This window comes from Macaca nemestrina, chromosome 4, assembly GCF_043159975.1.
Source record: "Macaca nemestrina isolate mMacNem1 chromosome 4, mMacNem.hap1, whole genome shotgun sequence".
Classification (NCBI taxonomy): Eukaryota; Metazoa; Chordata; class Mammalia; order Primates; family Cercopithecidae; genus Macaca; species Macaca nemestrina.
Window position 1 is genome coordinate 115513197 of NC_092128.1, and position 20472 is coordinate 115533668.

General features: G+C 49.1%; 1 protein-coding gene and 3 non-coding genes across 16 annotated transcripts; all 4 read right to left on the bottom strand.

Annotated features, from left to right (window-relative positions):
- Positions 1–4685: 4685 nt before the first annotated feature.
- On the bottom strand, positions 4686–16483 carry LOC105494230 (transforming growth factor beta regulator 4). 13 transcript variants are annotated; one of them, XM_071095144.1, is made up of 13 exons: positions 16372–16399; positions 16084–16162; positions 13268–13728; positions 10051–10374; positions 9722–9769; positions 9155–9326; positions 8718–8875; positions 7933–8043; positions 6949–7093; positions 6427–6672; positions 6108–6219; positions 5845–5959; positions 4686–5013 (listed from the first exon to the last, which is right to left on the bottom strand). In XM_071095144.1, exons 3-13 carry the CDS (start codon positions 13676–13678, stop codon positions 4912–4914), a joined length of 1944 nt encoding a protein of 647 aa, XP_070951245.1. In that variant the 5' UTR covers positions 13679–13728; positions 16084–16162; positions 16372–16399; the 3' UTR covers positions 4686–4911. The 13 variants fall into 13 exon arrangements, 12 of the variants coding, with proteins under 12 accessions (XP_070951245.1, XP_011760826.2, XP_070951246.1 ...); XM_011762524.2 differs by having other exon boundaries at positions 16088–16162; positions 16372–16390; XM_071095145.1 differs by lacking the exon at positions 16372–16399 and adding an exon at positions 16351–16371.
- Positions 8966–9099, bottom strand: LOC112428955 (small nucleolar RNA SNORA5). The gene has a single exon (XR_003021029.1). It is a non-coding gene; the product is annotated as a small nucleolar RNA SNORA5 (small nucleolar RNA).
- LOC112428950 (small nucleolar RNA SNORA5) lies at positions 9517–9652 on the bottom strand. Its single transcript, XR_003021026.2, has one exon. It is a non-coding gene; the product is annotated as a small nucleolar RNA SNORA5 (small nucleolar RNA).
- On the bottom strand, positions 10578–10711 carry LOC112428949 (small nucleolar RNA SNORA5). Its single transcript, XR_003021025.1, has one exon. It is a non-coding gene; the product is annotated as a small nucleolar RNA SNORA5 (small nucleolar RNA).
- Positions 16484–20472: the final 3989 nt, after the last annotated feature.

Sequence of the window (20472 nt, forward strand, 5' to 3'; positions counted from 1 at the left end):
AATATTTATAGCAGCATTATTCATGTATTAGTCCATTTTGCATTGCTATAGAAGAATATCTGAGATGATAATTTATAAAGAAGTTTATTTGTCTCACAGTTCTGCAGGCTGTACAAGCATGGTACCAACATCTGCTTGGCTCCTGGGAAGGCCTCAGGAAGCTTTTACTCATGACAGAAGGTGAACAGGGAGCAGGCATGTCACATGATGAGAGAGGGCAGAAGAGAGAGGGCAGCAGCTCCCAGTCTCTTTTAAACAAGCAGCTTTCAAGTGAACTAATATAGAGCAAGAACTCACTCATTACAAGGATGGCACCAAGCCATTTATGACAGATCTGTTCCCATGATCCAAACACTTCCTAACAGGCCCCATTTGCCAACACTGGTGATCCTATTTCATGAGATTTGGAGGGGACAAAATATCCAAACTGTATCAGTTCATATTAGCCAGAAGGTGGAAACAATCCATATGTCCACCAATGGACGAATGGATAAACAAAATGTGGCACAAACATATAATGGAATATTATTCAGCCAAAGAAGGGAATGAATACTGATACATGTGACATGAAACATGAAAATATGCTAAGTAAATGAAGCCAGTCACAAAATACCAAAATACCACATCTTGTATGATCTAACTCATAAGAAAGTTCAGAAGAGGAAACTCTATCTATAGAGAAATGGCTGCATGCATATGATGGGGATTGGGGGGAGATAGGCAGGTAATAACTATAAGGTACAGCATATGAGGTTTAGAAAATGTTAAAATTGTGGTGATGGTTGCATATATCTGCAAAGAGACAAAATCACTGACTCATACATTTTTGTGAGATGGGGTCTCACTCTGTTGCCCAGGCTGGAATGCAGTGGTGCTATCATGGTTCACTGCAGGCTTGACTTCCCAGGCTTAGGTGATCCTCCCACCTCAGCCTCCTGGGTTGCTGGGATGACAGGTGCATGCCACCGAGGCTAATTTTTGTATTTAAAAAAATAGAGACAGGGTTTTGCCTGTTGCCCAGGGTGGTCTTGAACTCCTGGGCTCAAGATCTGGGGGCCTTGGCCTCCCAAAGTGCTGGGATTACAGGCATGAGCCACCACACCCAGCCGAATCATACATTTTAAATGGGTGAAGCGTATGGCATGTGAATTATGTTTTAATAAAGTGGTTTGTAAATAACAAAATAAAAAGCATATTGATTTGAAAGGATGAGATAAAAATATTCCTGTTTTCAGGACATAAATATCTACATAGGAAATCCAAAGGAATTTAAAAAATGCATAAAGTTTAGCAAGATCACACAAAATCAATCCCATTTCTATATGCTAACAATCAACGTGTGAATGCCAAAATTAAGCACACTATACCACTTATAATTGCTCCAAAATCATGACTTAGGGGTATGTGTGTGTGTATACATATATATACACACACATATATACACATACATACATACATATATACACACACACACACACATATTTATTTATTTTCTGAGATAGAGTCTTGCTCTGTCACCCAGGCTGGAGTGCAGTGGTGCAATCTTGGCTCACTGCAACCTTCACCTCCCTGGGTTCAAGTGATTCTCCTGCCTCAGCCTCCTGAGTAGCTGAGATTACAGGTGCCCGCCATCACGCCTGGCTAATTTTTATATTTTTAGTAGAGATGGGGTTTCACAATGTTGGCCACGTTGGTCTTGAACTCCTGGCCTCAGCTGATTCGCCCACCTTTAGGCTTCCCTAAGTGCCGGGATTACAGGCGTGATCCCACCACACATGGCCGACTTATGTAATACAAAACAAAAACTACAGGCTGGGTGTGGTGGCTCACGCCTGTAATCCCAGCACTTGGGGAGGCTGAGGCGAGCAGATCACCTGAGGGCAGGAGTTTGAGACCAGCCTGGCCAATATGGTGAAACCCCATCTCTACTAAAAACACAAAAATTAGCCAGGCATGGTGGCAGGTGCCTGTAATCCCAGCTACTCAGGAGGCTGTGGCATGACAATCACTTGAACCCAGGAGGTGGAGGTTGCAGTGATCCGAGACCGCGCCATTGCACTCCAGCCTGGGCAACAGGAACAAACTCTGTCACAAAACAAAACAAACAAACAAAAACCCCAAACTACAAAACATTGATAAAAGCAAAGGCCTAAATAAATATCTAGTCATCCCTTGGTATCCATCCACTCATGCTCCAGTTCCTAATAGAAAACAGCAGGGCATGTCCATATAATCTGCACATCCTCCTGTGAACTTCAAACCATCTCTGGGCTACTGAAAATACCTAACATGGTATAAAAGCTATGCTGTTATTTAAATTTGCATTCTTGTATTATTTTTTGCTTTTGCACTCTGGGGTTGGTTGAACCCTTGGATAGAGATGGCTATTGTTTCAACTGGAAGATTCCACACAGTAAAGATGTCATGTCTCCCCAAACTGATCTACAGGTTTAATGTAATTCCTATCAAACCCTCAATAAGACTTTCGTGTTTTGTTTTTACATAGACGAGCTTTTTCAAAAATTTACATGGATTGGCAAAGGAACTAGAATAGCTAAAACAATTCTTAAAAATAAAGTAGGAGAACCCATCACGCCACCTAATAAGCCTGCTTTACAGCTACGGTAATCAAGAATGCGATATTGGCAGACAGATAACATAGATTAACAGTACAGAACCGAAAATGCAGAAACAGACCCACACAAATATGCCCAACTGACTTTACAAAAATGCGACAGTCAACAGGAGAGGATAGCCTTTCAACAAATGGTTCCGGAGAAACTGACATCTAGAGGCAAAAACAAACAAAAATATCTCAATGTAAGTCTTACAAAGTCCTCTCAAGACTGATAAAAAAGCAAATGCAAGTACAACACAGGCAAAAGACACGAGAAGACATTTCACCAGAGATGGGAAATAAATGTGTACTTATCAACAACTTATCAGAAAGAGATGAAAAGATGGTAGTTTTTTAGAGAAACACACACATTCCATCTGACCTGGCAGTTACACTCCTGGGAATCTTTATCCCAGAGAAATGAAAACTTACAGAAAAACCTAGACATAGATTTTCTGGTTACTTTATCAGTAATATCCCAAACCCGGAAACAACCAGGATGTCTCCCCAGGGTTAAGGCAGCAAATGGTTGTTACAGCCACATCACGGAAAAAAGCACAAAACAGATGCAACACCAAGAAAAAGACATAAACTACTGATACATGCAATTTAAGACTTCAAATTTTCAGAGAATTGTGCCAAGTCAAGAAATACAATTCCAGAAGTCACATCCTGTGATTCCTTGACACTCTTAGAATGACCAAAGACTTGTGGTTGCTGGTGGTGAAGGACGAGGAGGTGGTGAGTATAAAGCGCAATGTGAGGGCCCTTAGGAGATGCTCTCTGCTTGACCTGTGCTCATGTCAGTATTGGGGTGTGACCTTGCATCCTACTCTGCCATTGAGCAAATCACAGATTCTTACAACTGCACAGGAACCTGTGATTATCTCAAAATGAAAGTCAGGGGCTCCAAGGATGAGCTTTTATTTCCTTGGTTAGATGCACACCAGGCCCTCCTGAACTGGCTCCTTCAGCTCCTTGGTCTCAGCCCTGCAGACTCTGTGCATCCCACTCTAAGAACTAAGTTGATGCCACACCCTGGGCATTTGTCCTGGCTGTCTCCACTTTGAGATGCTCTTCCTTGCTTCAGAAATCATCTCTGGCAGCTCTTTCCCCTCCCACTGTGTGAGGGACCACTCCCGTGGTAAACCTAAAACTCGTGCAAACAAGGACCGTGGTCACCTGTGCCTGATGGTGCCCAGTAAAGCCAGCAGAAACTACCCCAATGCTTGGGTGAGTGGCCAACCATCAGAGCAGTGACTTGTTCTTTTTGGGGAAACAGCTTAGGGTGGGGAGCCTGGAGTGCTGGGGGCGGTGGGCCTCTCCACTCTCAGCTCCACCCCACTGTCCCGCTCTCCATTCTGTATGGCTGGAGGCAACCCAGTTCCCTGACTGCTATTTAGTTAGGTTCTGCCAATGGGTGTCTCTGAAGAGAGGCTGGAAGGTAGAAAGCTTGTTGCCTCCCAGCATCTGGTAACCCCCGCAGCAGCAGGGAGGCCACCAAGACCCTGTTTGGGCAGCCAGTTCCTAGATGACAGCACAGGGCTCTGGTCAGGGTGGTGAAGACAACGATGGAATCTGGCTCTTGGTCCCACGGTGTCAGCCAAGTGGGATCTTCTCCTCTCCCAGAGCCAGCACCTTCCAAGTGCTCACCCAACCCTCACATCGCGCCTGTCACCACATGCTGTCAGGGTGCCTTTCACTCAGCTAAGTGTGAGACAACTGATGTGAGAAAGCCTCGCAGGATGGCTGTGGTTCAGTAGCCACAGCTCCATCAGAACCCCCAGCCATGCACTGAACCTCCAATCAGCTTCCCTGGGAAGCTCCTCTGCCCTGGAGGTTCAGAATTCTAGGCCTCCACCTGTCTTCTGGGGCTGAGAGAGACCCCTACGCAAGAGGCCGGCACATGTGAATATGCAAACATGAAAGGAAGAAGCTGAGAGAAACAGGCAGGTGACAACCCAGGTCTGTCCCGAAAGCAGCCCTCTTGGGCTGGGCATGGCAGGGGAGTGCACAGGGCAGATTCTGGAGAACCATGCCCTGCTCCCCAAAGCAGACAGACAAGTGCTGAGAGTGCAGAGGGTGACAAGGCCTGGGAAGGCCCCAGGGGTCTAACACCAAAATTAAAAGATTTATTACACACAAGAGGATGCTCTGTCCCTCAGAGCAGCTGGCCACCCTCCCCACTCTGGCCAAGGTCCTGCACGGAGGTTTGTCCTCAAGGGTGACCCTTCTTGCCCACCCACGGCTAGACTTCCAGCAGAGAGGCATGCGGCCCATGCTGCTGGCACAAGTCACTTGGCCAGCTCCTCAGCCACTGCTTTGCGCATCTTGTCCTTGAGGTAGGCGCCTTTTTGCCATTCAGACTTGAGTTCCAGCCACTCATAGAATGGGACCTAGAAGGAGGCAGGGGAGACAGGTCACATGGGCAAGGAGATCCCTTCCAGCCAGTGGCTCTGCCTGCTTGCCTGTTGTCCTCACACTGACCCCTCACCCAACACCTCTGGTGACCAACAGCTCTGCACACCTGCCCCTTGGCCTCCAAGTCTTCAAGGCAGAGCCCATGAACTGCAGGTGGTGCGGGCGGGCAGAGGCGCTAGCACTGTCAGTGCTGGAGAGGTCTGCACACTACTCGGAGGCCCAAGAAGGGCTTCTACATTTTAAACAGTTAAAAATCTTGCAACAACCCAAAGAAGAAAACAGAATGCTTGTGTGGCTCATGAAGCCACATATTCATTCACTGGCGCTTTCCAGGGAAGGTGGCCCCCTTTGATCTTAGCTAAGGTCTCCCAGGCGTGAACCCAGAGTCAGGCCCAGGACCTGCATCTTTCTGCTCCTGCCAGTCCCACTGGTCCTACTTTTCCTGACAACAGGCTCTGACCAAGGGGGCAGAGCCGCTGCACTCAGAGCCCCAACAGCTGTGCAGCCTCCTGGGCTTCGAGCTGCTCATCTGTGAATGGGCCCTACCCTGCCCATCTCTTAAGCTGAATGAGCAGGCTTGGTTGCCTTTTTGGGTTCACCCATGGGGTGAGATGCTAGGAAGGTTAGAGGGGAGGCTGGAGCACCTAGGATCCACAGTAAACTCCTTCCCTGAGCTCCTGGGAGAGGCCTGGGGCCACAGGCAGGGCATGTGTCTATACCTGCTGGCTCAGTTCCACCTGATCCCCTCTCTAGTGGGGGTTGGGGATTCTCCCTGTGTAGTGACCACCTGCCCAAGAGGTACTCACATCCACTATCAGGAAGCCTGCAGCCAGTATGTGTCGCCGGGCCAGAACAAAGCGACCCAACAAGTCCTTACTTCGGGTGCTGAAGTTGGGGAACTCCCACCGCAGGAAAGCTAGCCTGGAAGGAAGAAGGGGTAGCTGGCATGCTTCCAGTCTCCCAGCCCCTCAGAGGGCAAAGAGGGAAAGCAAAGAATATGCAGTCCAACATCCATGGTGCCCCCATGGCCTCTACTGGGGCCATGGCCAACAGGTCCCTGGCCACCTACCTCTTAGCCCCTGCAGGTGGTGGCTGGCTCCCAGTTGGCTGGGCAAGATGAGGTGCCACAAAGTCCCTTACGGGCAGAAACTGGCCGTCACTGTCCAGCAGCACCTCAGCATCTGGGGCAGAAGTGTGGGATGAGAACATGTTGGGGGACATCCCTCAGAAACCCCCCCACAAGGATGAACAAAGATGGGATTGTGGGGAGCCCAGGTTGACACCCTACAGCTCCCTAGGTCAGTTCTTACTGCAGAGGGGGTGGGTTAGAAGAGTCCTGTTAGACTCGGGCAGTGCCAGGCCCTGTGCCAACCAGGGGGAGCCCTCACCCAGCACCCAGCCATACTGCGTGGCCACCTCGAGGCTGCCCCTGTCGGCGCTCCCCAGCAGCCCCTTCAGTGTCTCCTGCAGCTCCTTTTGCAGGGGGGTCACCTTCCTGTCAAGGGCTGAGGGCCTAGGGGCCACAGCCGAGGCTGGCAGAAGGGGACCTGAGTACTCGGGGTGCTCTAGCATGGCAGTGGCGTTGATGTGGAGCAGCTTCTGGAAGGTGTTCTGATCCTTCTGAGACTTGCCCCCTAGGGAACAAGCAGAAAAAGGGAGGTGGGTCTAGGGGCCAGAGATGGGGAGACCCTGGATGAGAGGGCAGTAGCACCCCTACACCCAGTCCCAGCCCAGTTCTCTGGGTCAGGAGGCAGCAGAGTTACAGTCTGCTGGCCACCCACAGGGAGGGGATGGAGAGCAACGGGGAGTGACAGCCCTGGCCTCCATCTGCCCCAAATCCTCACATGGCACTAGGCAGACAAGACCAGGCAGTTCCCCAGTTCCAATAGTACTAGGGGCAAGGGGCTCACCTAGAAATTGGATGTGAAATTCAGGGTGGAGGACGGCTTGCAGCTCCGCTTCCCGTGCCTGCTGCAGCACACACAAGGCCCACACCAGGTCTACCTGCAGGGCTGGCTCCAGGCTTGGCAGCTCTGACCCCAGCTTCTCATGTACCTGGTTAAGGATAGGGTGTGGTGGGGAAAGCAGGCTCTCCTAAGGGGCTGCAAATAGCCATGGGTGAGTCACAGTCCAAGATGTGGTCTTGGCCCGGTTGGGATGAGGCCAGAGGAGGCTACTGGGGAACAAGAGGTAGAACCCTGGCCCTTGGTGAGGTCTGGAGCAATCCTGGGCTTGAAGGTACGAGGAATCTTCCTCATGCCCCAAGATCACTCTGGACAGCAGGAAGAGTGCTGCTGAATGCTGGCATTTGATTAGGTTTACTACAACCAACCTACCGGCAGGGAACAAAATCCCTTCTCCCATAATGTCTCCAAGTGAGTACCTGGGAAAAGGGAGGAGGAATCTCTGCTCCTCTGAGAGACGAGAACATCCAAGAGGTGAAGCGCTCCCAGCCCCTGGCTGGTTGTTCTCAGGACTGTACCAGGCAAACCCCTGATGGAATCCTAGGGAGCCTGGGGTCACATGTGGCCTGCTGGCCTCTGTGGCTGTCCTGAAGTCTTCATAAACAAGGCTCCCCCTCCTACCCTGAGCTGGGGCACATAGCATGAAGGCCCACTGGAGCTTCTGAGCATCAACAGGGCATTAAAAGGAGCACCAGAGGCAGGACCCCCCAGCGCTGCCTGGCAGGGCAGTCAGCGAGACAGCAGGATTTCATGTTTGTTCTCAGTGATCCCTAGGATGCCTGGCTCCAGCCAGCTCCCCCTGCCCCCTCATGCCACACATAGCGGCCCCTCCCCCTCCGCCCAGCCCAAGCTGATCTTGGGAGGACAGTTCATAAACAATTAGCTGCAGGGGAGGGTAAACGTCAAGCAGTGGGAGCCCAGAGGCCGTACCAGGCTGAAAAACTCATCCTCTTGGTCTGGATGGAAGTTCAGACGCGCAAAAGCCAGAAGTATGCTGCATAGGTGAGGCACGGTGATGTCCTGCGCTCTGTTCAGGACGTGCTGGATAGGTCAGAAATAGCAGATGGACAGAATAAGCTCTCTGCCCAGCACGCTGTCCTCCTGCCCAGCTCTGAGTCTGAGGGGAGCCTGCATGGCCAGCAGCAACGGAAGGACCCTCCATCTGGGGCCCATGAGCTCTGCTGGGCACAGAGAAGGACTTCCACAGGCCCAGATCCTCCTTCGCCTGGCAGCAACTACCCACAGAGGCTTGGGACACTTAGAAACTGCTTCTTTTCAGTAAGGGCTTTAGAAATATTCTCCAACCAGTAAACTTAGTTTAGACTGGTCACACATAAACGAAAATGCAGGTGTCATCTTTCTGTACAGTTCCACTTTGGCGGGGGGGGGGGGGGGGGGGGGTGGAGATCAGTGATCAGGAGACAGTTCTGAGTGGATTCTCAGCCTCACCAGCCATGCTGCTACCTGCTACAGCTACCCCAAAACGGATGGAAGCACTTATGATGGTCAGTGAAAGAACAGAGGAAACAGTTCTCAAACACTTTTTTGAGAACTGAATAGCAGCCCTTTCAATATAAGCCAAAATGCAAGAAGTATGTATTTGCCCCCACAAGTGGGCATTTTCAGACTGGCTTTGCTTTCCCGACTAAGGCAATGGTTCCCAGCAGATGGCCAGGAAGCCAGCTTCTCTGAGTTGGGGCCAGGCCCTGGCTCACCTGGGCAAAGGCCTCATACAGTGGCAGGTTGAGCCACTTGAGTAAGGCGAAGGACTTGGCACAGCGGGCCACCTCACCAGAAGTCAGGCTGGGCATGAGGGACAGCAGGTCGGCAGCCAGGCGCTGGGACACCTGGGTCTGGTGAAAGCCAAGTTTGCCTTCGGGACAGAGCAGATCACAGGGTTTAGCTGCGGAGGGTCAGCAATCCCACCAGCCTCACCCCACCTCAGCCTCGAGGTCTCGCTGCTTGATGTCTGTAACCAAATTTATCCCTGAGCCTGGGACCCAGGAACAGGGCCCATGAGTCACAGTGTTTCTGTGGCAGCCTTCTGGGCCAGTGCCTACCATGCATAGGACAGGCACTGAATTTGACATGGCTGCAGGTATCTGCAGGGCCAGAGCTCCCCTCTCTCCACTGTTCTGTCCAAAGGGCTCACCATAGGCGTAGGCCAGGTCCAAGAGCACACTTTTCGTCAGAGAGAACGGCTTCTGCACCAGGTGGTAGGAGATGGCCCGCAGCAAGGGCACGGACCGCCGGCTCTGAGCTGCCAGTGTCACCAGCACCTTCCGCAGCTCATCGGGGCCAAACTGCTCCACCAACTCCAGGCACTGTCAACCACAGCCGCGCAGAGGTCAGCTCAATGGCCTGGGGTGGCAGGGACGAGCTGGGGGCAGGGGTCCCATGGTCCCATCCAGTGCAGCCCCTGTGAGACAGCAACTGGGCCTGAGCTGACTAAACAAAGGACCACTGTGCAGGGCCTGCCTCCTCATCCACCCCAGGGAACCCCTGGACCTGGAGTAGTGTCCACAGCCAAACTATCCCCAGGTCCCAGGATAGGCGACCCAGGGCCCATGAGCTGTGGAGCTTGCTGTGGCAGCCATCTGGGCCAGCCCCCGCTATGACAGGAACGGGCACTGAATTTGACTTGACTGCAGGGCTACAGCTGATAGGGGTTACCACATCTCCAGGAGAATTCTAGCCAGAAGCCAGGCCTGGGCAGTACCTGTGTTACTTTAGGAGCTGCCTGCCATGCCCTCTTCTCAAGACTGTGCTGTGACGGGGTTTGGGGGAAAGATAAAGGTGCAATCAGGGAAGTGCCTGTGTTGGGAGGAGCAAGTGGTGCTTGATGAATGCAGCCACAGGGCAATCACCTGTTGCAGCTCCGAGCCCTCCGGTCCTACCCCATGTGATGCCTGAGGCTCCAGACAGAAGCTCCCGGGGCTCTGATCCCAGTGCACACAATGCACCCCTCTGCAGACAACTGTCACCCAAAGAACAAGTCCAAAGCCGAGGGGAGGCAGGCTGGGTGCCACCTGCTTTCAGGCCCAGTACCTTGTCTTCCAGGCGGTTCATCAGTGGCTCTGAGAGGTGTCCCACTTTCATCATGATGGTCACTAATGTGCGGCCATCTTCAATTTCTGTCCAGCGCCTTTCCAGGTGCATGAGAAGCTCAGTCAGCAGCTCCTGGGAGTGCTGTTCCTGTGAGAGGGTGGCACAGGAGTCTGCCAGGAAGGCCAGGTGCTTGTACTTGAGCTTCCGCATGCGCCAGCGGACCTCCTGCTCCACTGACTGCAGCTCCTTGGAGGTCCTGGGGAGGCCCAGAGCATAGAGGCTCCGCAGCAACCTCGAGAGGGTACCATGCCAGACCAAGTTTATCTAGGCAGAGAAAGGACACAGGAGAAGTAATGTGGCACTGTCAGTCCTGTGTGTGAGCTGGAGGCCCCCTCTCTGAACCTTGTTTCACGTGCATTTACTACAACTCTTCAGAGAAGACAGTATCAGTTCCCTACTCTGTTGTAACAGGGCCAGGGTGCCTTGCTGCTCCTCGCAGCCTTGCTCAGCCTCGAGGCCTAGACGCCTGGTGTCTGTAACCAAATTTATCCCTGAGCCTGGGACACAGGAACAGGGCCCATGAGTCACAGTGTTTCTGTGGCAGCCTTCTGGGCCAGTGGCTACCATGGGCAGGGCAGGCACTGAATTTGACATGGCTGCCAAGTACCAGCAGAGCAGGAGCTCCCCTCAGGCACCAGCCAGATCCAAGGGTACACCTCTGAGCCTGATCCTCTAGGTTACAATAAATAGCACATTTCTGCTCAAGGTGGCTGAGGTCATTTGCAATTGCTTGCAAGCAAGAACTATGAGTGGCAAGGGAAATTCTCCAAGTTTCCCCAATGAAGCTTTGACATAATGTAGTTGATTAAAGAGAGACCACACTCTTTTACATGGTCCTGGCTACAGCTCTGGGTGGTGGGCACACAGACTTGAGCTGCAAGTAAAGCTGTCAAGTCAATACAAGAGGTCAGAGAAAAAGTTGAGCCTGATGGATGTGACCTGATGGTAGAGAAGGTGGCACTTAGGCTTGCTAAGATCAGTTTTGTTATCATTCATGACTTTTACTTGCAATGACATGAAAAGTTTTAGGTATTAAAAACTTGGGCCAGGCAGATCATCTGAGGTCAGGAATTTGAGATCAGCCTAGTCAACATGGTGAAACCCTGTGCCTACTAAAAATACAAAAATTAACCAAGTGTGGTGGCACACGCCTGTAGTCCCAGCTACTCAGGAGGCTGAGGTGGGAAGATCACTTGAACCTGGAAGATGGAGGCTGTAGTGAGCTGAGACTGTGCCACTGCACTCCAGCCTGGGTGACAGAGTGAGACTCCGTCTCAAACAAAACAAAACAAAAATAAAGAAAACAAAAAACACTGGTTTTTCTCCAGTAAAATAATTTGTTTTTGAGTCAGAGAAGCTCCAATCCCTAAACTGTTCTCTAACAAACTAACCTCACAGTTTCTGGCAATGTGAAGTTTCTTAGGAATGCAACTGCTGCAATAGGCAGGAATCCCTGCAGAGCATTAGGCAGTGAACCACCATCTTTATCCTCCAGGGATGTGGCACCCAAGCACACCAGACTCTCAACTGCCTGCAAAAGGAGGAGCACCCTGGGCACAAAGGTTTGCAGGAGAGCCTTTGACATATGGGTAAAAAGACCCCTGGTATCACTAATCACCCAAATGCAGAGGCCTCCTGGGGATGACCAAGCTGCTGCTGCTATCAGCAGCACCTCTGAACAGGTTCTTACTAAATGCCGGGCATCATTCTCTTTGTGTACCCCTATGAGACACCAACATCCCATGAGAACCATCAGCCCCGCTGCACAGGTAAACAAAGGTGAACTTATTTCTATATAGTTCTGGATCCGAACCTGCACCATGGCCCACCCTCTCTGCTAGAGCCTGCTTTGTTTCTGAAGAGGGTGACTGCTATTCAGGTACTGTTTCCACAGGGCCCAGACTGTCAACATGGGTGGCTCTAGAGCCCTTTGGCCCTGACTCCATCCTCGCAGAAGAGAGCAGATGGTAAAACAAGTGTGGCTCCGTCCTTTCCTGGGCCAAGTCTCTCAACACTGAACCCTCAGGTTCAGTCTCTTCACTTATGAATGCAAGCAGAAACCACACTTTCAAGGAGGTGACCTGGGAACAAAGAAGCCGCTGTCTGAAGGGCTGGGGAGGAGGGAGAAAGTACTGGAGTAAATTCTAATCTTACAGAAGATCTGGGTGTCTACCTTCTGGTTTCATGGACAGCAGGAAAATCTTTGAAAAGAAAGCTGTTATTACATTACAGATACTTGCCTTATAATTTTGTTACAATGTTCAGTCTTGCATCATAAGACTTAAATCACATGTGAGTAAAGAGTCAATAAACAGCAATTAGAATTATAGCCAAATAACAACGGGACCTAACTAAGTTCATTTTATGAATTATATCCCCAGCAAGAAATAAGTATGTACTGTAACCCCAGTCCACACGACACATGCAAATATATACATACTTAACTCCTTCCTTGGATAGTGCCTTTCTCTTCATTACACCTGACAACCGGAAACATGGTTTCAGTGCCCCAGCACCTCCCTTGCAAAGCAGACCAGGGAGTTAGGGCCAGCTTAGCCACAGCAGGAGTCTGTACTCCTGTTTTTGTACATGGAGCCCCGGGGAAGACTCTCTAAGAAGGGAGTCCCTCACAGTGAGCAGACTGAAATCTGCCCTGCTCAGTGCCACACAAATGGGTCTTGTTGCCTCTCTCCATGGTCATCCTCGGAGGGAGGGTCTGAACATGGCTAGATCATGCCCACGTCTGTCTCAAGTTTCAAGGACCTTCCATCGGTTATGCTGCATCTCCTTTGGCTTCAAGAACAGTGCCTTGCCATCAGTCAGACACTGGCAGAGAGCAATACAAGTCCAGACTATACGGTGAGGGGGAAAGCACCCAAAGAACTGAGAACCAGGCTCACTTCCCATGCTTCTATTACTAAGCATCTCAGCTGTCTGTCTGTAAGACAAGCATAGCAATATTTACCTAACAGGGCTCTCGTAAGGATAAACAAAGAGAAAGCACAATAAAACACTTTGAAATTTATAAAAAAACGAAAAATACCACAAGACACGCAGGGCCCCTGTCTATGTTTGGTAAGCACTGGCTGCTGTGGACCCCAGCATTTCTGGCTGTTTTTCTCTTGTCCATGCTCTCAGACAACACTCCGGCACCCACCTGACTGTTGAGCAGACAGAGAAGTTGCTGAAAGCGGGCATCCTGTATAAGCAAGGCTTTGTCTTCTGGCTTCTCAGACAGCAAGTGAGAGAGCCGGATAAGTACTAGGGCCGCATGATTGTTGTCCAAGTGGTGACTGCCATCAAGGAGCTCCAGGAGCTCCTCTGGCCTTGCGGCCTTCTTGATGAGATGGTCCACCTGGTTCTCTATGTAGGGAGTAAACACTTGTTCCTTCTCCACCAGCTCCACCAATGAACCTGGGAAGTGGGAAATGGGTGAGGTGGCTGAGGAAGTCAGAGTCTTATGGGCTACCCTGGCAAGTCTCAGTCGGCCAACTGGAGCCATGGCAGGGGCCTGACGAGCAGCTTCTCTCAGGAGGCACGTGCATCGCTTTACCAGGTGAGCTGCCATAACGTCCTGGGTGGCAGAGAGACAAGACTCCTAGCAACTGATTCCAAACCCTGAAGAGAAAAAGGAGAGAGAAGGGGCTACTACAGGGGCAGTTCCTGACTTACAAATTTGACAAATGAAATAGAGTCAAAGCCACCCTATCTGTAAAATCAGACTGTCTTTCTTGACAATCCATAGGCATGTAATAGTATTTCTGAAGCAAAAATCTCACAGGATTTTTGTTTCAGTACAGAATGCCATCAAATATCAAAACTCAGGAGCATTACAGCCTGGGTGGGAAGGTTTTCATCCTGCTTGTAATTTGAAATCACCTAGGATGTGGTTCAACAATTCAGATTCCCAGGTCCTGCCCAAGGTCTCCTAAATGATGGCATCTCTGCAGACAGGACCCAGACAGCATTTTTTTTTTTTTTTTTTTAATTTCAAGGGTAACTAGGATTAAGAATTACGGACTTGGGCCGGGCGCGGTGGCTCAAGCCTGTAATCCCAGCACTTTGGGAGATCGAGACCATCCTGGTGAACACGGTGAAACCGTGTCTCTACTAAAAAATACAAAAAACTAGCCGGGCGAGGTGGCGGGCGCCTGTAGTCCCAGCTACTTGGGAGGCTGAGGCAGGAGAATGGCTTAAACCCGGGAGGCGGAGCTTGTAGTGAGCTGAGGTCTGGCCACTGCACTCCAGCCTGGGCGACAGAGCAAGACTCCGTCTCAAAAAATAATTACGGACTTGGCCAGGCATGGTGGCTCACGCCTGTAATCCCAGCACTTTGGGAGGCCTAGGCGGGTGGATCACTTGAGGTCAGGAGTTTGAGACCAGCCTGGCCAACATGGTGAAACTCCACCTCTACTAAAAATACAAAAATTAGCTGGGCATCATGGTGCATGCCTGTAATCCCAGCTACCTGGGAGGCTAAGGCACAAGAATTGCTTGAACCTCAGAGATGGAGGTTGCAGTGAGCCGAAATCACACCACTGCACTACAGCCTGGGTGACAAGAGTGAGACTCCATCTCAAAAAAAAAAAAAAAAAAAAAAGGAAGAATTCACATTCCCAAAGCCTCTGTGGATATATTTTAACACTGCAGACATAGGTGTGAGCCTCTCGAAACCAAGGTAGATTACATCACTAGCCTACTAAACTCCCCCCTACCAAATTTCTAACAGCAAAAACTCTGAACCAATAAGAAGAAGCACTTCATAACATGGCCCAGAATGATTTTTTCAGTCTTAGCCCTTTTTCTGCCTCCCAACAAGGCCCCATTTTAAACAGGCCTTGCACTTCCACCCCACCTTACAGGACTTGTTACCCGGGTCTCCTCCTCCCCCGATCAGGCCCTTTAAAACACATCTCATCCTTCCAAGGCCAAACTCAATGTTGCCATCTCCAGCAATGTGCTTTTAACAATTCTATCGGCCGGGGGCGGTGGCTCACGCCTGTTATCACTAATCACAGCACTTTGGGAGGCCGAGGCGGGCAGATCATGAGGTCAGGAGATCGAGGCCATCCTGGCTAACACCGTGAAACCCCGTCTCTACTACAAATGCAAAAAAATTAGCCGGGCATGCTGGCGGGCACCTGTACTCCCAGCTACTCGAGAGGCTGAGGCAGGAGAATGGCGTGAACCCAGAAAGCAGAGCTTACAGTAAGCCCAGATCGCGCCACTGCACTGCAGACTGGGCGACAGAGCGAGACTCAGTCTCAAAAAAAAAAAAAAAAAAAAAAAAAAAAAAAAAATCTATTAGCTATTCTAGCTCCCTACAGCGATTAAATGACCCAGGGAACACACATGACAACGGCAAGCTAAAACGTTCACCCGGGCCTCATTTCTGCCAAAGCAGAATGTACGTTTGAACTTTCTCCACTTCCTGGAACTTGGTATATGGCCAGCACATTTATTTTTACATGAGGGGATTACTGCAGCTGTAAAAAGCTTAGTCTAACTCCACTTAAAAAAAAAAAAAAAAAGAGAGAGAGCGATCTCAGTCGGAGTATTTGCCCAAACGCAACATCTACCACTTTCTGAGCCTAAGTACAGTGGAGAAATCTTTCCGACTTATTTTATTTTTTTCGAGACGCAGTCTCGCTCTGTCGCCCAGGCTGGAGTGCAATGGCGAGATCTCGGCTCACTACAACCTCCCCCTCCCGGATTCAAGCGATTCTCCTGCCTCAGCCTCCCAAGTAGCTGGGATTACAGGCCTGCGCCACCACACCTGGCTAATTTTTGTATTTTCAGTAGAGACGGGGTTTCACCATGACCTCAAGTGATCCACCGCGCCCAGCCTCCTTCCCGATTTTTTAAGAACCCTAAGAGCAGTTTAGCGGAGTAAACGGAAGCCCAGGAACCGGACTTGGGTTTAGGCAAACAAAAATCCAAAACTTTAGTTCTAAAATGCAGAGAGAAAACAACTTGCACTGTCACGAAAACTGGCTCGCTGGGGTCATGGACGGTCAACAGGGGCGGCGTCTTCCAGGCCCGGCCGCGCGAGCTAGATGAGAGAGGAAGCGTGCGCACTGGCAAGCCAGCACGGAAGGAGCGGACGGCCAGGCACACCGCATCCCACCGCGTCCCAACCTGCTCCCCAGTTTCACCGCATCCCAGGACCCCTGACACCTTCCCAGCCACGCCTCGAAACCCACGCTCAGCCGCCCCTTCTCCCCGTGCCACAAGACCTACGACGTCAGAACCACCGCTGACCTCCATCCGCCGCCCTAACTGTCCCCGGAACCATGAGGTGCGCGGCGCGCTTCCTACGTCACTCGGAGCGCCGGCGGAAACGAGGCGAGCCTCGCGCCGCCCGTCCGGAAGCCACGTCTCCAGCTTCCGGCCACACCTTTTCGGCGGGTACCGTCTTTGCTGAGGGCTGAAGTGGAGCGTTAGGTGATAGGAAGAAAGGCTTCGGTTGCCCCGCGACCAGTACCTAATCCTCATACGGAGTGCGGGAGACGACCCTTTGTTGTCCATGCTGTCCCGCGATCCTTCCCAGCTTGCGTAGGCGTAGGAGAGCTCCTAGGGCGGTGAAAGACTGGGCTGGTGGAGTGGGATAGGCAATGCTGAGGCATGTGGGGTGTGGGAGGGCGAGTGAGTGGAGACTGGGGAACTCCAGAGCGCCCACTTGCAGCTGCACTTGAAGCTGTTCTTGAGTAAATGCAGGCAGTTTATCTAGACCTAGCAATTTTTTTTTTACGTCTAAAATTCTGGATTTTTATGTGCAATTTTCCTGATTTTTAAATAGTGGTGTTTAATTACAAAATAAAGTGCGGGATAGCCCAAACAAAATGTATCCGAGGTCTGTATATGGACTTGATTAATTTTACTTCCTGCACAGCCTTTTATTTTCTGTGGAGTTAATAATTACTTTGGCTGGGCACGGTGGCTCACGCCTGTAATCCCAGGCCTCCATGGGTGGATCACTTGAGGTCAGGAGACCAGCCTGGCCAGCATGGCGAAACCCTGTCTCTACTAAAAATAAAAAAAAATTAGCCGGGAGTGGTGGCGCGCGCCTGTAGTCCCAGCTACTAGGGAGGCTGAGGCATGAGAATCGCTTGAATCCAGGAGGTGGAGGTTGCAGTGAGCAGAGATCTTGCCATTGCCCTCCGGCCTGGTTGACAGAGCAAGACCCTGTCTCCAAAAACAAAACAAAAAATATAAAATAAAAATAAATAATTACTTTGGTTTGTGTTCATAAACTAAAAATAAAATTGTAAGCCCCCCAGCCACTGAACGGACCTCCTCTTGGCCAAGGAGACCCCAGAGAAACCTTAAAAACTGAGTTCCCAGCCATTCTGGAAAGGGAGGTTGAACACCCCTTGTTATAGCCCCTTTTGGCATTTAGACAACTGACCAACATTAATGTTAAAGTAGAGATCATAAGACTAACAGACTGTGGTAGTAAGATACCAAATTATAAATAAGACCTATGGCCATGCAAGGCAAGGGTTAAGTCAAGTTTGCAGACCATCAATCTTGCTGAAGAGGTCTTTTTTGACCCAGTAGATTGTGGCTGATTCTGGCATCCTATCTTAAACATTCTTTTCTGCTGACTCCAAGTTTTACACAGAGCCTCACTCTTTTAACCAATTGCAAATTAAAGAATCTCTTAGTCAAGCTGGCTGAGGTGGGAGGATCACTTGAGGCCACGAGTTAAAGACTAGCCTGGGCAACATAGGGAGACCCTATCTATCCCTACTAAAGGATCTATCTATCTTATCTGTCATATATCGTGTATATATCTATGTATTTGAGTCCACCTATAACTTGTCTATCTTATCTATCATCTAACGTGTATATATCTATGTATTTGAGTCCACCTATAACTTGTAAACCCCCCACACCAAGACATCTTGCCTTTTGGAGCCAAACCAGTGTATACCTTCCACACATTGATTTATGTCTTTGCCTGTAACCCCTGGCTCGCTGAAATGTATAAAACCAAACTATAATCTGACTGCCTTGGGACCACTTAAGGCTTTTTGGGTTTGTATTTTCCTGGGGCTGTGGTCACTCATTGGCTCTGAATAAACCTCTTTAAGAAATTTACCGAGTTTGATTTTTCTGTTAACAGTTAATTAAGATTCCATGTATTTATCACAAATTCTACTCCAAATCCTTCACAAGTTTTCTGTCAAAAGACAATATTACAACAGATTTATAGATCTGTTAAAAGCTTTAGACAAATTAGTGGAGTTTTGTTGAGGAAGGAACCTTGAAAACATGCTAAGGGAAAGACGCTAGACACATGAGGCCACATATTGTATAGTTCCATTTATATTTGAAATATCCAGAATAGGTGAATTGATAAGAGTCACCTATGTGATCTTGAGATGGGGAGAATAGGGAGTGAGGTTTGAGGTTTCTTCTTGGGATGGTAAAAGTGTCCTGGAATTAGATAATAAGGATGGTTGCACAACGCTGAATACACTAAAAGCCACCTGTGACATAAGAAATATATATGTGGTCTCTGCATAGAGCTTCTAAAACCCTTGTAACTTTTTTTTTTTAGGTTTTCATTAAGGCATGTTATAAAGACGACGTCATTTGTTTTCATAAAATGCTACATATACATTATATATAGTGTATATATAAATTTATATATGCTAAAGTTACAAAGCAGAATTATAAAAAGAAACCCGTGAACCCATTACTCCACTTAAGAAATAGAATATTACCAATATTGTTGCAATTTTCTGAGAGTTTCCTCTTCTTTCTTATCCCTCCACCCCAGCGAATTGCTATCCTGATGTTTTTCATTTGTTTTTTAATTTAATGTAAAGTTCCAGGATACATGTGCAGGGCGTGCAGGTTTGTTACATAGGTAAACGTGTGCCGTGGTGGTTTGCTGCACCTATCAACTCATCACCTAGGTATTAAGACCTGCATGCATTGATTATTTATCCTGATGCTCTCCCTTCTCCCCGCCCCATGGACAGGACCCAGTGTGTGTTGTACCCCTCCCTGTGTCCATGTGTTCTCATTGTTCAGCTCCCACTTATAAGTGAGAACATGCAGTGTTTGGTTTTCTGTTCTTGTGTCAGTTTGCTGAGGATAATGGCTTCCAGCTCCATCCGTGTTCCTGCAAAGGACATGATCTCGTTCCTTTTTATGGCTGCATAGTAGTCCATGGTGTATATGTACCACATTTTCTTTATCCAGGCTATCATTAATGGGCATTTGTAAAACCCTTGTAACTTCTTGAGTGATAGTGACATCTTTTGTTATTCATCATGAGCCCCTTTTAACCATACCTGAGTTTATGCCACTAATGAAGTGGCCTTTGGAAGATGGGAGCTGGTTGTCAGAGAAACCAACCATGTGATTAGAGGGCTGAAACTTTTAGACCCACCTCTCAACCTCTAGAGAGAGGAGAGAGGCTGGAGATTGATTTGATTACAGTTGATCTAAAAGAAGAAACTGAGGCAAAATTAATAAAGGTGGAGAGTTTACATTTGAACCAAAATGAAGACAGCTGCCCAGAAGACTCACACACAAGTAACCGTGGATATGAGCTTCATTCAGCCTTTGTTACAAGCAGGTTTTTAAAGGCAAAAAAGGGGACTAGGCATGGGGCCAATAAAAAGTTGTTTGTCAGGAATCCTCATTGGTTTACAGAAATAACATTGATTAGTGATGGCTATACATTGTTGAATGATAGGGTATGAGTTATGTTGTGCAGCATGCAGTATTGTTAGGTTAATTTATAGCTACTTGGGGGTCAGTCAGTCTAGAGTCCACATAGTAAGCAGCTTCAAGATGATTATTTAGCAAGAGGGAGGAAGTGGGATGTGACTGCTGTCTCTTTCTCATGCCTTTTTTGGGCCCGATAATTTAGATGAAGCTCGTATTCCTCATATAAAAACACCTCTTTTGATTGTCATTACTAATAGCCAATGATTTTATAAATTATACCTAGGTAATTAAACTTCATAAAAACTTAAACAGTGGGGTTCAGAGAGCTTCCAAGTTGGTGAATGCATCCACATGCTGGGAAGGTGTCACCTCCCAAACTCCATGGGAACAGAAACTCTGAGGCTTGAGATTCTTCCAGAAGTGTTGTGATTAGAGGAACAGTTTCCTTTGGGACCTGGCCCTAAGATTCTATTTATTTATTTATTTATTATTTTTATTTTTATTTTGAGATGGAGTCTGGCTCTGTCGCCCAGGCTGGAGTGCAGTGGTGCGATCTCAGCTCACTGCAAGCTCTGCCTCCTGGGTTCACGTCATTCTCTTGCCTCAGCCTCCCAAGTAACTGGCACTACAGGTGCATGCTGCCATGCCCGGCTAATTTTTTGTATTTTTAGG